This window comes from Neodiprion lecontei, chromosome 2, assembly GCF_021901455.1.
Source record: "Neodiprion lecontei isolate iyNeoLeco1 chromosome 2, iyNeoLeco1.1, whole genome shotgun sequence".
Lineage (NCBI taxonomy): Eukaryota > Metazoa > Arthropoda > Insecta > Hymenoptera > Diprionidae > Neodiprion > Neodiprion lecontei.
Genome location: NC_060261.1, coordinates 21341411 through 21354050, shown reverse-complemented (window position 1 = coordinate 21354050; position 12640 = coordinate 21341411). Strand labels below are relative to the sequence as shown.

At 46.8% G+C, this 12640-nt stretch overlaps 1 protein-coding gene across 1 annotated transcript; it reads right to left on the bottom strand.

Moving 5' to 3' along the window:
* Positions 1-8929: 8929 nt before the first annotated feature.
* On the bottom strand, positions 8930-11305 carry LOC124292987 (caldesmon-like). The gene has a single exon (XM_046731880.1). The coding sequence runs from the start codon at positions 11303-11305 to the stop codon at positions 8930-8932; it is 2376 nt and encodes a 791-aa protein (XP_046587836.1).
* Between the last annotated feature and the right edge of the window lie 1335 nt (positions 11306-12640).

Sequence of the window (12640 nt, the reverse complement as noted above, 5' to 3'; positions counted from 1 at the left end):
ATCGACAGAACGGTTTACCGATGCGGACAATTTTCACACAACTCGGTGACCGACGGAGGAAGAAAGGCTTACCTTCCAAGAATCTCAAGGGAAGCATGTGAGACGCTACATCGCACAGGTACGCTAACCCTCGGGTCACAGACGCATTTGGTCGAGATCCCAACAAACGTAACGACGCTACGCGACGCCACCTTGGCCGGCAGCCTTACCTCTGACGGAACCTGCCAAGGGCAATATTACAATGACGGTTATGGACAGTGGGAAAGCGCTGTCGTGCAGGCAGTAATCAAGATTTCGGTCTACTCGTACACGGCGAACGTCAAGATCTCCAACAACCAAATTCTGCTGAAGAGTGGAACAACCTGCCCTTTTGGAGACGGGCAGTGCATCGACGATGAGGGTGGCCATACCTACTGGACAACAACGCCCCTCGACGAATGTAAATTTGACAAATACGACGTACTATACACGGGATACGCAGACCGAACGAACGCGACGGACTCTCCAACCGTTTACTCGCTACAGACGGGTGACACAACCTTTGCGCTAATGGAAAGGTCCAGAGCCACCATTTGCGGCTATAAAATCATAAACACGGAGCACCCCCGTCTATTTATCTTTGAGACCAATCCAACGGAAGTCTTCAAACAACGATCAAGATTAGCAGTATCAAACATCGACATCTTTTCATACATCAATTCAAAATTCATTTATGTAGAAAAACACATCAGGACGCAGACCACCAACCTATACAGGGACGTGATCGAGCAGAAATGTAAATTAGAACAACAGGTGCTGAAAAATGCATTAAATCTCGCTGAATTATCACCTGACAGTTTTGCCTTTAACCTAATGAAGGGCCCCGGCTATTTTGCAACAATAGCCGGCGAAGTAATCTATATCATGAAATGCATCCCAGTAGAAGTGGAATTCCGCAAGACGGCAGAATGTTACAATGATCTTCCTGTGAATCACCAAAACGAGAGCATGTTCCTGCGACCCAAATCGAGGATTCTCGTGAAGACCGGAACCAGGAGGAGCTGCAACGAGGTCGTGCCGCCAATGTTTAAGGTAGAAGAGACGTGGTACAAGTTCACACCTAGGGCATCCGAAGCCAAGGTACCGCAGAAACTCAAGCCCTTGACAAACATGAATTGGAAATATAGTAATCCTGGACCCCTGGGATCAAGCGGAATTTACACTGAGGAGGAATTGCAAGAATTACGGGAACACATCATGTTTCCGGCAGAAAAACCTGCACTACTCGACACCATATCCAGAGGCGCCCGAGGCGAGACCATCGGGACGGGAACAATCAATATGTATAACCTGTTAGACGAAAAGACTCTAACGCGAATAGCAGAATCAACGGCAAAAAGATTATTTACTGGATTCACCACCTTCGGGAGTGTTGTCGGAGGAATATGGGGGATCTGGGCCGTATGGGCACTGCTGAAATTCTTAATCGACACATGCATACATGGTTACACGCTCCACACAGCATATGGATGCAGTTACCACTTGATAGCCTCACTGTGGGACTCGGTGACGCATCTGTTAATGCACCTACGAGGACAAAAGACCGATCAACCAATGACGACTGACGCCCAGGAGCAGACGGAACCACTGAATAAAATAATTTACCACGTTCCGTCACAGTCAATTCACTTTCCAGAAAATCTAGACTTAAATTCTGACATAGAGTTGAAGAAGCTCGAGGAAAGAGCACAACAGAGAGCAAAAGATCTTAACTTGGTCTAATAACGCCGCTAAGATCTTTTACGGAAATAAAACTTATTTCCTTCAAATAAGGAGGGGGGTGTGACGTCCCCGGAAGAACGTCTACCATATACATATTTTTCCTATTATCATACTAAAACTGTTGCTCTCTTACCTCGAGTATACTACTATTAGCATAACACATACCTGTATCATACCTAAGGTGTAGGAATACATTATAATATCTCATAAGCGAAGAGCAAGGCAACATGGCGTACCCGGCAGAGAGCACCAGGCAGCAAGCCATATTCACAGTCGTGCTAAGAGGCCGCCATCTTGGCTCGCCCGCTCATCATATACTACACTATGAGAAATACACGCACATCGCGCTACTCAGGAATGTACACATATATATGCATACTCATAATTATCATGCCGTCTTATTACGAATGATAAAATAAACGATATAATAAACAATCGTATAAACTTACCCATAAATATAATATACTCATATTCATATTACATAAAAGGAGTACACGTCATCGACGCGCAAAAGGGAAACCTTATCCCTTCATCCGAAATACGCCTTCAGCAGGCCTACGTGACATTCCGCACGTCCAGCGCTCGACCACGTGCACTTCTTAGAAATAACCACATTTGTTAGAATAAATAAATAACTGTAACCAGAGCGGCCAGCGGGACTCGAAGCACTTAAACAAAGGTTCGTAGGCGAACCCTAACATAAACACCCGCTGAGCGTTCATCCTAGTAAAAATAAGATTTTGCATAGTTGAGATACGCTCTAGACTAAACAGCCCCGAACCTCGGTACACTAAACAGACGGAAGCAATAAATCGTCCAAGTACCGAGAAGCACTTAAGAAGAAACATCGACACGGCGATCCGATACCCGAGGAGAAACTGAGCCAAACAATTCCAGCCCAGGCCGACGGACCGACGCCAACTCAGAACAAAGGCCAAGGGTCGAGCGGGAAAAACCTGTTCTACTCGACCGCCATAAACAGGGATGAAAGCCAGACCCGCACTTAGCCAGGGACCGGTTTACAACAGGGCCATAAACCAGACAACCCTCACAGCATGACGTCAGGCCCCGAACACGTGCAAGCAGGCAGGCAGCGACAAGTCGGCGCCGGACCCCGAACACGTGCACGCAGGCAGGCAGCAACAGGTCGGACCTAACGGGACTCCGCCAACAAAGAGCCGCATTCCAAGGCTCTGACGTCACGCGCGCCTACGTGACACCGAGCGCGTCGAGGCAGGCCAGCGGCGCGCGCACCATCGCCCCGCGCATGCGCACCAGGACACTCGAGAGCTGAGACGGTCGACGCTTCGCACCCTGGAAATCACTTCTCATCCGCGCTTCAAGCAGACCAGTCGAGTTCTTGTAAATCTCTACGAGTTACACAGTTAGCTTGCACGTTTAGAACTTGTACACATTCGCTAGTTCTTGTAAATCTCTACGAGTCGCACAGTTGACTTGCACGTTTAGAACTAGTATACATTCGCTATAGCTTAAGCGCTCTGTTTAACGTAAACTCTTAATATACGCGACTAGAATATTAAATATTGTACCTTTTTCGAATTATCTGTAACAATATACTAAACACAAAGATTTATTTCATCGAGTTCTCATTTCTTGAACCTAAAACTAGAGTCAGTGAATATTCCAAGGTAATTCCCTTTTACCCACGTTAACATTGGTTGTTAGCGGAGACGCTGACTTAATTAAGCTTGTAAAACTAGCTTTTCCAAGTTAATTAACTCCTACCCCTTTCTATAATCGGTAGATGTCAAAGTCCAGTAAACGTCACGGTCGTAAGAATAGACATCGCGCAGGCCGACGACTACGGGCTAAGAAGCAAGCTATATTACAAGCCAGAATCAAACGTATCAACGGTCCAGTAGAGATCCTTCCGATCTATACACAACCTAGCTCTAACGAAGAATCGGGCTCTTTCTCGTCGCGCGCATCCAGCCAACCCAAGGTTGACCACCCGTTCTCAACTCACGGCGTGGAACGTGCAGTCATACAGACGGTTACTAGAGTCAGCGAGGGGCTGTTATACGAGCAAATCGACATTAGAAGGAAGCTGTTCCCGGTACCAACCATATACGACTGGGTAGAAGAGCCGGAAGTTATCGACCTGGACTCCGAACCAGAGACCATCTACCTCGACTAAAGGTAAGACGCTCATTTACGTTACCCCATATCATCCTATACGACGAATATAATCCATAGCGGGGGCCCGGGTCCCTCAAATAAAACAGGGCTCCGTTATTGCAGTGTCGCTCCGCGTGCGTCAACGTTAAGAATTGTTTTTTTTTGTTGACTAGTGCGTCTGGGACGTCACAGTTGATCGGTCTTTTGTCCTCGTAGGTGCATTAACAGATGCGTCACCGAGTCCCACAGTGAGGCTATCAAGTGGTAACTGCATCCATATGCTGTGTGGAGCGTGTAACCATGTATGCATGTGTCGATTAAGAATTTCAGCAGTGCCCATACGGCCCAGATCCCCCATATTTCTCCGACAACACTCCCGAAGGTGGTGAATCCAGTAAATAATCTTTTTGCCGTTGATTCTGCTATTCGCGTTAGAGTCTTTTCGTCTAACAGGTTATACATATTGATTGTTCCCGTCCCGATGGTCTCGCCTCGGGCGCCTCTGGATATGGTGTCGAGTAGTGCAGGTTTTTCTGCCGGAAACATGATGTGTTCCCGTAATTCTTGCAATTCCTCCTCAGTGTAAATTCCGCTTGATCCCAGGGGTCCAGGATTACTATATTTCCAATTCATGTTTGTCAAGGGCTTGAGTTTCTGCGGTACCTTGGCTTCGGATGCCCTAGGTGTGAACTTGTACCACGTCTCTTCTACCTTAAACATTGGCGGCACGACCTCGTTGCAGCTCCTCCTGGTTCCGGTCTTCACGAGAATCCTCGACTTGGGTCGCAGGAACATGCTCTCATTTTGGTGATTCACAGGAAGATCATTGTAACATTCTGCCATCTTGCGGAATTCCACTTCTACTGGGATGCATTTCATGATATAGATTACTTCGCCGGCTATTGTTGCAAAATAGCCGGGGCCCTTCATTAGGTTAAAGGCAAAACTGTCAGGTGATAATTCAGCGAGATTTAATGCATTTTTCAGCACCTGTTGTTCTAATTTACATTTCTGCTCGATCACGTCCCTGTATAGGTTGGTGGTCTGCGTCCTGATGTGTTTTTCTACATAAATGAATTTTGAATTGATGTATGAAAAGATGTCGATGTTTGATACTGCTAATCTTGATCGTTGTTTGAAGACTTCCGTTGGATTGGTCTCAAAGATAAATAGACGGGGGTGCTCTGTGTTTATGATTTTATAGCCGCAAATGGTGGCTCTGGACCTTTCCATTAGCGCAAAGGTTGTGTCACCCGTCTGTAGCGAGTAAACGGTTGGAGAGTCCGTCGCGTTCGTTCGGTCTGCGTATCCCGTGTATAGTACGTCGTATTTGTCAAATTTACATTCGTCGAGGGGCGTTGTTGTCCAGTAGGTATGGCCACCCTCATCGTCGATGCACTGCCCGTCTCCAAAAGGGCAGGTTGTTCCACTCTTCAGCAGAATTTGGTTGTTGGAGATCTTGACGTTCGCCGTGTACGAGTAGACCGAAATCTTGATTACTGCCTGCACGACAGCGCTTTCCCACTGTCCATAACCGTCATTGTAATATTGCCCTTGGCAGGTTCCGTCAGAGGTAAGGCTGCCGGCCAAGGTGGCGTCGCGTAGCGTCGTTACGTTTGTTGGGATCTCGACCAAATGCGTCTGTGACCCGAGGGTTAGCGTACCTGTGCGATGTAGCGTCTCACATGCTTCCCTTGAGATTCTTGGAAGGTAAGCCTTTCTTCCTCCGTCGGTCACCGAGTTGTGTGAAAATTGTCCGCATCGGTAAACTGTTCTGTCGATCTCCACTTTGCATTGTAAGACTTGCGCCTGTTTGTATTCCGTGAGTTGGAGCAATTGTATAAACGTTCGTTCGTTTTGTGTCTTGTCGTGTTCCAAATCACATTGGTCGATGTCTAGTAGATTTATAGTTGTTACGTTAAGGGCGGCTCCGCCACAGTCATACCCGATTAATGCATGGGCCCCCTTCAACCAATAACTGGTAGTGAGGAGTACGAGGACGGACCTCATGGCTGGGGTTTGCATTGACCCTGTAACGTATGTCATAATACCTATAAATTCTGACGTCTACTCTTAAATCTGCTTAGTGTACAAAATTATACGGCGTCTTTGAACATCTGACTGCCTACATAGTTAACAATTGGGCCGGAGACGGTGTACTTGGACACTTCGCCGTCCATGCCTTTACCTACGTATGTGTACGCTTCGTTCAGGTCTGGGTGAAATAGCACTGATATGTGGGTTTCGTCCGGGCGGGCGAAAAACACATCTAATACTTGATCTACTATGCCTCTTTGGCTGCGAATTCTTTTATAATACGTTCTGTAGTCGCCTTCACCCAAATCTGTTATTTTTATCATTTCCCTAAGTAATGACTTGAAAGCTTCATTGGCCTTAAAGTATAGTGTTATTGTAACCTTGTACATTATGATTTTAATGTTTGTGACTGGGTATGGTAGTGTCTGCGGCTTTTCAATGAAAACTACTTCGAGATGATCGTCTTCCTCATTAGCCGGGAGCTTCATTATATTATTGTGTTCTTACTTTCTAGTGATTCCTGTGGACAGAATAATAAAGGATAGGTGCGATTATGCCTTTGCCTTTTTCAGTTTGTCCAGGTGGACCACCCTAGTTCTATTTTCAACAAGAATTTTTACATTATTATTGGGAAGAATTTCTATTACTTCGTGCGGACCCGTATAATGGTCAGCGAATTTGTTCTTTCTGGGCTCCTTTAGGAGGAACACCAGATCTCCTGGTTTTAACTGTAGCAATTTGATTTTATTATCATAGTAACGTTTATACTTGTGTTTTGCTTGAGTTAAATTCTCTGCTGCGAGAGTCTGTATTTCATGGAGATTTTTACATAAATCTAACAAGTAGCCTTCGTACGTCCTATCTGATATAGTTTCTATTGCTGCGTAGCTCGAGGGCACTCTTGCCTCTCGGCCGAATACTAATTCGTACGGTGAAAACCTTGTGCTTTCATGAGTACTGGTATTATATGAAAACATTGCTAGCTCTAGCCACTCGTCCCAATCGTTCTTGTCTGTAACGAACTGTTTCAAGTATTCTATTAGAACGTGGTGTGACCTTTCGATCGAACCATTTGACTGCGGGTGGAAAGCTGTGGTCCTGTTTTGTGTTATTCTAAATCGCTTTGTGATCGCCTTCATCCGTGAGCTAGTTAAATTGGCGCCCTGATCCGTGAGGATATGACGGGGTGCGCCGTAAATACAGACGAAGTTCTTTACCAAGCCATCAGCGATTGCCACCGAGTCGGTTTCTTTCAACGGGATTGCTAGCGAGTATTTGGTGAGGAGGTCTTGGATTGTTAAAATATGACTATTTCCTCGTTCTGTAATGGGCAGAGGGCCCACAACGTCCATGGAGATTTTCTCAAAGGCAGCGTCAGGAGTATCTGTTATTACCATTGGTTGCTTATGCTTTACTCGCGTGAGCTTCCTAGTGGCGCACTGCCAACACCTGCCTATATAATCTTGTACCTGGCGTTTCATATTCGGCCATGCGTACTTTTGTCTAATTCTACGGTAAGTTTTGGTCACCCCCTTGTGACCCCCTAGCGCAGATTCATGATTTTCTTGAATAATTCCGGCCCTAAGCTCCTCCGCCGGAGTTTGAATTAAGTCTTCGTAAATAGTCAGCGTGCAAGGACAATCGCTGAGTGCGATTTTTATCCTATTTAAAATTTCCTTCCACGAAATATTATCTATGAATGCTGTTCTGGCTAGTGCTATTTCTGCTAACTCTATTTCCATAATTACGTCTAACAGAGATGCCAGAGCTTCTTTAAATATTTCTCTGTCGAGGTGCCTTTTTGTTGATTCTTTGATTGGCAAACATATAATGTTTCTATTGTCCTTTCGTATTAGCCTAGCTCTTCCTAGTGCTAAATCCTCTAATTTCGGTATCTTGAATTTACTGAATAGATCGTGCGCTCCGCGGTCTATAGGTTCACCCTGCTGCGAGACGAAACAGACCATGTTCCCTTTATGAATTGATAAGTTCTCCTTACTCCTAGTGATCTTTAATTCGGGGTCTGCGGCGAGCTCGTAGGGCTGCGAACCTGGTTCTATGATTTCGTCGGAGTCGCTTACGTCGCTGTCGACGCATTCATGCTCGTTACCGTGCTCAGAACCTGAATCTGAGTCTTCATCAGCATTGGTTGCTTGATTTTCTACAGGGGTGTCCTGGCCTATTACGTCAAAGGCTTTGTCCCTGTGATCTAAACTCGTCGACGCTTCCGGAAGGGAAATTCTACTGGTATCCCCCCGATTCTCCTGCTCCATTGTTTCGACTATAGGGTCTAAACCCGTGCTCTGATATTGGGGCGGCTCGTTTCCGAACTGTCCCAGAGGTGAGCTTTCCCGATTGTCTGTCGAGGTTGGCTCAGTGGTCTCAACGTTGGGTGGAGGCAAAGCGTATATATGTATCTTGAAAGGTTGTTTGAACACCTTGTTGATTAGTTTTATTACGGTCTTCCAGGACAGTTTGTCAAGACCACAACCTATCCTGGGCATCGCGAGACGATAGTCTGCATTTCTTTTACACGTGCGCCTGAGCTGGATCAGGGCTTTTTCTAGATTTTTCAACGTAGGCTTATCGTTGCTACGTTTTTTTGTTATTAGATAATGAACGAAGCGCCTGCCCACCTGAAGCTGAGCCACTTCACCTACCTTGGCGTTCTGTTGTTTCAGTTCGTCAAGTCTACCAAATTTCTCCCGGAATTGCACTGCGATGCCGGCTCCCATATGCAGGTCCTCAGCTACGCAATGCACCAGCGAGAAATTTTCGTCTACTGTGAATAGGTCTCCTGTCATTTCGGTCGTGACCGGAGGTAGCTCGAAAATGTCTTCGTTTGTGGTGTCGGTCTCGTCTGTCGTATCTAACTCTAGTGTCTGTATCGTCGCGAGTTCGTTGTCCAACGGGGCTGGATCCGTATCTATCATTAAGTCTACTGCGGTTTTCGTGTCTTTGGACTCTAAGTTTACTGTAGGTATTTTTCCTTTTAAGTAGAGGCAGATGGACCTGCTTCCACCTCCTCTGTCTCTATGGCATTGGCCCTTGTTACTCGGGGGCTGCCCGTGTTCCCCGAGGGCCCTGCTCCGTTTCCCGAGTTGTTTCGGCTAATTGTTTCATGGTATCTACGTTTACGGCATTCGTTGTATGAATGTCCTATGCTCTTGCAGTAGCTACATTCGACTACGTTTGCACTTCGCGCTGTCGACTGTTGGCTCGACGGCGGTTTGTTTTTGTAACAATTTGCTGTGCTGTGGGTCGACCGCCCGCACAGCGTACACGATTCTCTATTTTCCACGGGTCTGCTCACCGCGGGTCTCCTAATCGCTCGGCACTGATCGGTTAGGTGATTACTACGGCCGCAATGTTTACACGGCTCTGCGTTATTACTCTCGGCCCTGCTCGCGCCGCGGCTCCTAGCCCGATCTCTATCTAATTCTAATGCCTTGCTGGCATCTATAGCCCTTTCGTAGGCTGTCTTCAGGTTGGAGTAACCTTTGATCAATACTGCATTCCGGCAGTCGCTCGGTAGTCCGCCGACAAATGCCTCGCAGACTTCCTCATCTAATCTGATTATCTCTGCGTTGGTTAGCTCGCGGTTCTTTCTTCGTTCCGCTTCTATTAATCCCGTTTTTATGTCGCGGGTTCTCCCTATGTAATCTAGCACGTGTTCATCAGCGTATTTATACAGCTGACCAAGCTCTCCACGGTAATGATTCGCGGATCTAATGGGCGCGAATACTTCCGTGAGTTTGTCCAAGAGTCCTTGCAGGGTTGCAAAACTCTCGTCTTCGATTACTGCGTATGCTCGATCGGCGAGCTTGCTTCTGATGAGGCGCGTGAGGTACCCCTCCAAGCTGGGTGTTACCATCTCGAGTGCCCTCTTGCACGCCCGATTAAACTGCATTACGGTGATGTTTTTCCCGTCAAATTTTGGGACTACCGCTAACGCGTCTTTAACCGATATGGATTGCTCCGCTAATGGCAGAGTAGGTGGAACGGATGCCTGCACGGTGTTAACGACTTGAGTAACTTGGGGGCGGGTGATTCCCGAGATCTTATCCTTCAGGGCCTGCTCCCTTTTCTTTAACTGTTCCTCGCGCTCAGCTAATTTCCTCCTTCTCTCCCGGTACGGATCTGCTAACGCGGCCTGGTACGCGAGTTCTTGCTCCTGCAATTCTAATTCGCGCTCCCAAATCTCTTGCTCGCGTAATTGTATTTCCAAGTCCTTATCGAGGACTAATTCTTCCGGCACGCCTGGCTCACCTAATTCTTGAGGTCCCAGGTCCGGACCTGCTATTCCTCCGCGTAGATTTTTGAGTTTCTCGCGGTTTTCTTTTTGAATGCGTCTGATCAACGCTTCTCTAGCTAACGCTTCTGCTTCTAAATTCAAATCTTCATCGTCAGTTGGGACGGAAACCACTGACTTTATTGAAATGTGATCATTTTCTGAATTGAGGGCGTTTCTACCAATCGCTCCTCTGCTGAGTGGATCAGGGCGGTAACTGTCCACAGGGTTAGGTTTTTGAGGCGCCACGGATTTTCTTAAGTCGCCTTTCTTTCTTTCTGCCTTCTTTTTGAAGTGCAGAATTTCTGCTTCTAACCTTAATTCGTCCTTACTCCGCGTACACACTGGACCGGGTTCCCTAAATGTAGCGTCTGTGGCTAATTCTATGCTTTGGGTAACTGCCCTATCTGTGCCGCGTGAATTTCGCGCTACGAGAGGTTGTACTTCCCGATCTATTTCTGCCTTCTTACGGAGGAGTTCGGACAGCTGTGTGTCCTCTACAGGACCTAACCGCGGACCATCCATTTTCGAACGGCCCGTCGCTTCGTTAGTGTCCCCAATTTTAACGTCTGTCACGCTCGCGGAGAGCTGTGCAGGATTTTTAGAATCGTCTACCTTGCTCGTTTTGAACTGCGTAGGATATTTGATTTCTTCTACTGTGCCTTTTGTTGGCTGTGTAGGATGTGGTACGTCTTGCGCGGGGCCCTCGGTCGGGTTGTGCCGCTGCGTTTTTGTATTTGCGTTCGCGATTTCTTTCGCCTCGAGCTCGGCGAGCCTAGCAAGTTTCTTTTGAACTTCTTCGGATAACCCCGCGTCTTTACTCGATTCAATCGCGCGCTGTTTTTTCTCTAATTCAGCTTCTTGTTGTCTGAATTGTTCGCTAAGATGTTTTGACTTCTTATCTATTTCTGCTTGACGTTCCTCTAACGCTTCCCTTTCTTTTTGGAGCCTCTTTTCCTTATTGGAAACCTCCTGTTTTATGAATTCTATATCGGTCTCCGTGTATTTGAGTTGTAAGCTATCATCTACTGATGCGCCGCTTTCCTTTTTGCTACCTGTTCTAGTTTCGATAGGCATATTGGTTTCGCGTGTGAATCTTTATCCTATTTATAGAAATAATCTCAAGCGTGTGGAGTCCCCGTGTGATTCGCTTTTATTGTATTTGTCGAGCGTTATTTCACGATTCCGTCCGTAGTTTGTGCGTTCGTCCCGATCGCGTTCTTTGCGGCTGAGGTGAGTTTTCTTGCTACTCCCGTTACGCGTGTGTTGCGAAGTTCGGTTCACTGTCTTTGCTACTTTCGCGGATCTCGTCTTTAATAACTCGCACCGATTATTTTTAGTTGAATTCGGATTTTAACAAGATCAATTTTTAAACGAATCCCACCGCTGCCACCAGAAATTTTATTGCCTGTGACGTCCCAGACGCACTAGTCAACAAAAAAAAACAATTCTTAACGTTGACGCACGCGGAGCGACACTGCAATAACGGAGCCCTGTTTTATTTGAGGGACCCGGGCCCCCGCTATGGATTATATTCGTCGTATAGGATGATATGGGGTAACGTAAATGAGCGTCTTACCTTTAGTCGAGGTAGATGGTCTCTGGTTCGGAGTCCAGGTCGATAACTTCCGGCTCTTCTACCCAGTCGTATACGGTTGGTACAGGGAACAGCTTCCTCCTAATGTCGATTTGCTCGTATAACAGCCCCTCGCTGACTCTAGTAACCGTCTGTATGACTTCACGTTCTACGCCGTGAGTTGAGAACGGGTGGTCAACCTTGGGTTGGCTGGATGCGTGCGACGAGAAAGAGCCCGATTCTTCGTTAGAGCTAGGTTGTGTATAGATCGGAAGGATCTCTACTGGACCGTTGATACGTTTGATTCTGGCTTGTAATATAGCTTGCTTCTTAGCCCGTAGTCGTCGGCCTGCGCGATGTCTATTCTTACGACCGTGACGTTTACTGGACTTTGACATCTTGGAATATTCACTGACTCTAGTTTTAGGTTCAAGAAATGAGAACTCGATGAAATAAATCTTTGTGTTTAGTATATTGTTACAGATAATTCGAAAAAGGTACAATGTTTAATATTCTAGTCGCGTATATTAAGAGTTTACGTTAAACAGAGCGCTTAAGCTATAGCGAATGTATACTAGTTCTAAACGTGCAAGTCAACTGTGCGACTCGTAGAGATTTACAAGAACTAGCGAATGTGTACAAGTTCTAAACGTGCAAGCTAACTGTGTAACTCGTAGAGATTTACAAGAACTCGACTGGTCTGCTTGAAGCGCGGATGAGAAGTAATGTCCAGGGTGCGAAGCGTCGACCGTCTCAGCTCTCGAGTGTCCTGGTGCGCATGCGCGGGGCGATGGTGCGCGCGCCGCTGGCCTGCCTCGACGCGCTCGGTGTCACGT

Bases quoted from the DNA above. Each gene is read 5' to 3' on its own strand.
- LOC124292987 (XM_046731880.1), bottom strand. From the start codon at position 11,305: ATGCCTATCGAAACTAGAACAGGTAGCAAAAAGGAAAGCGGCGCATCA.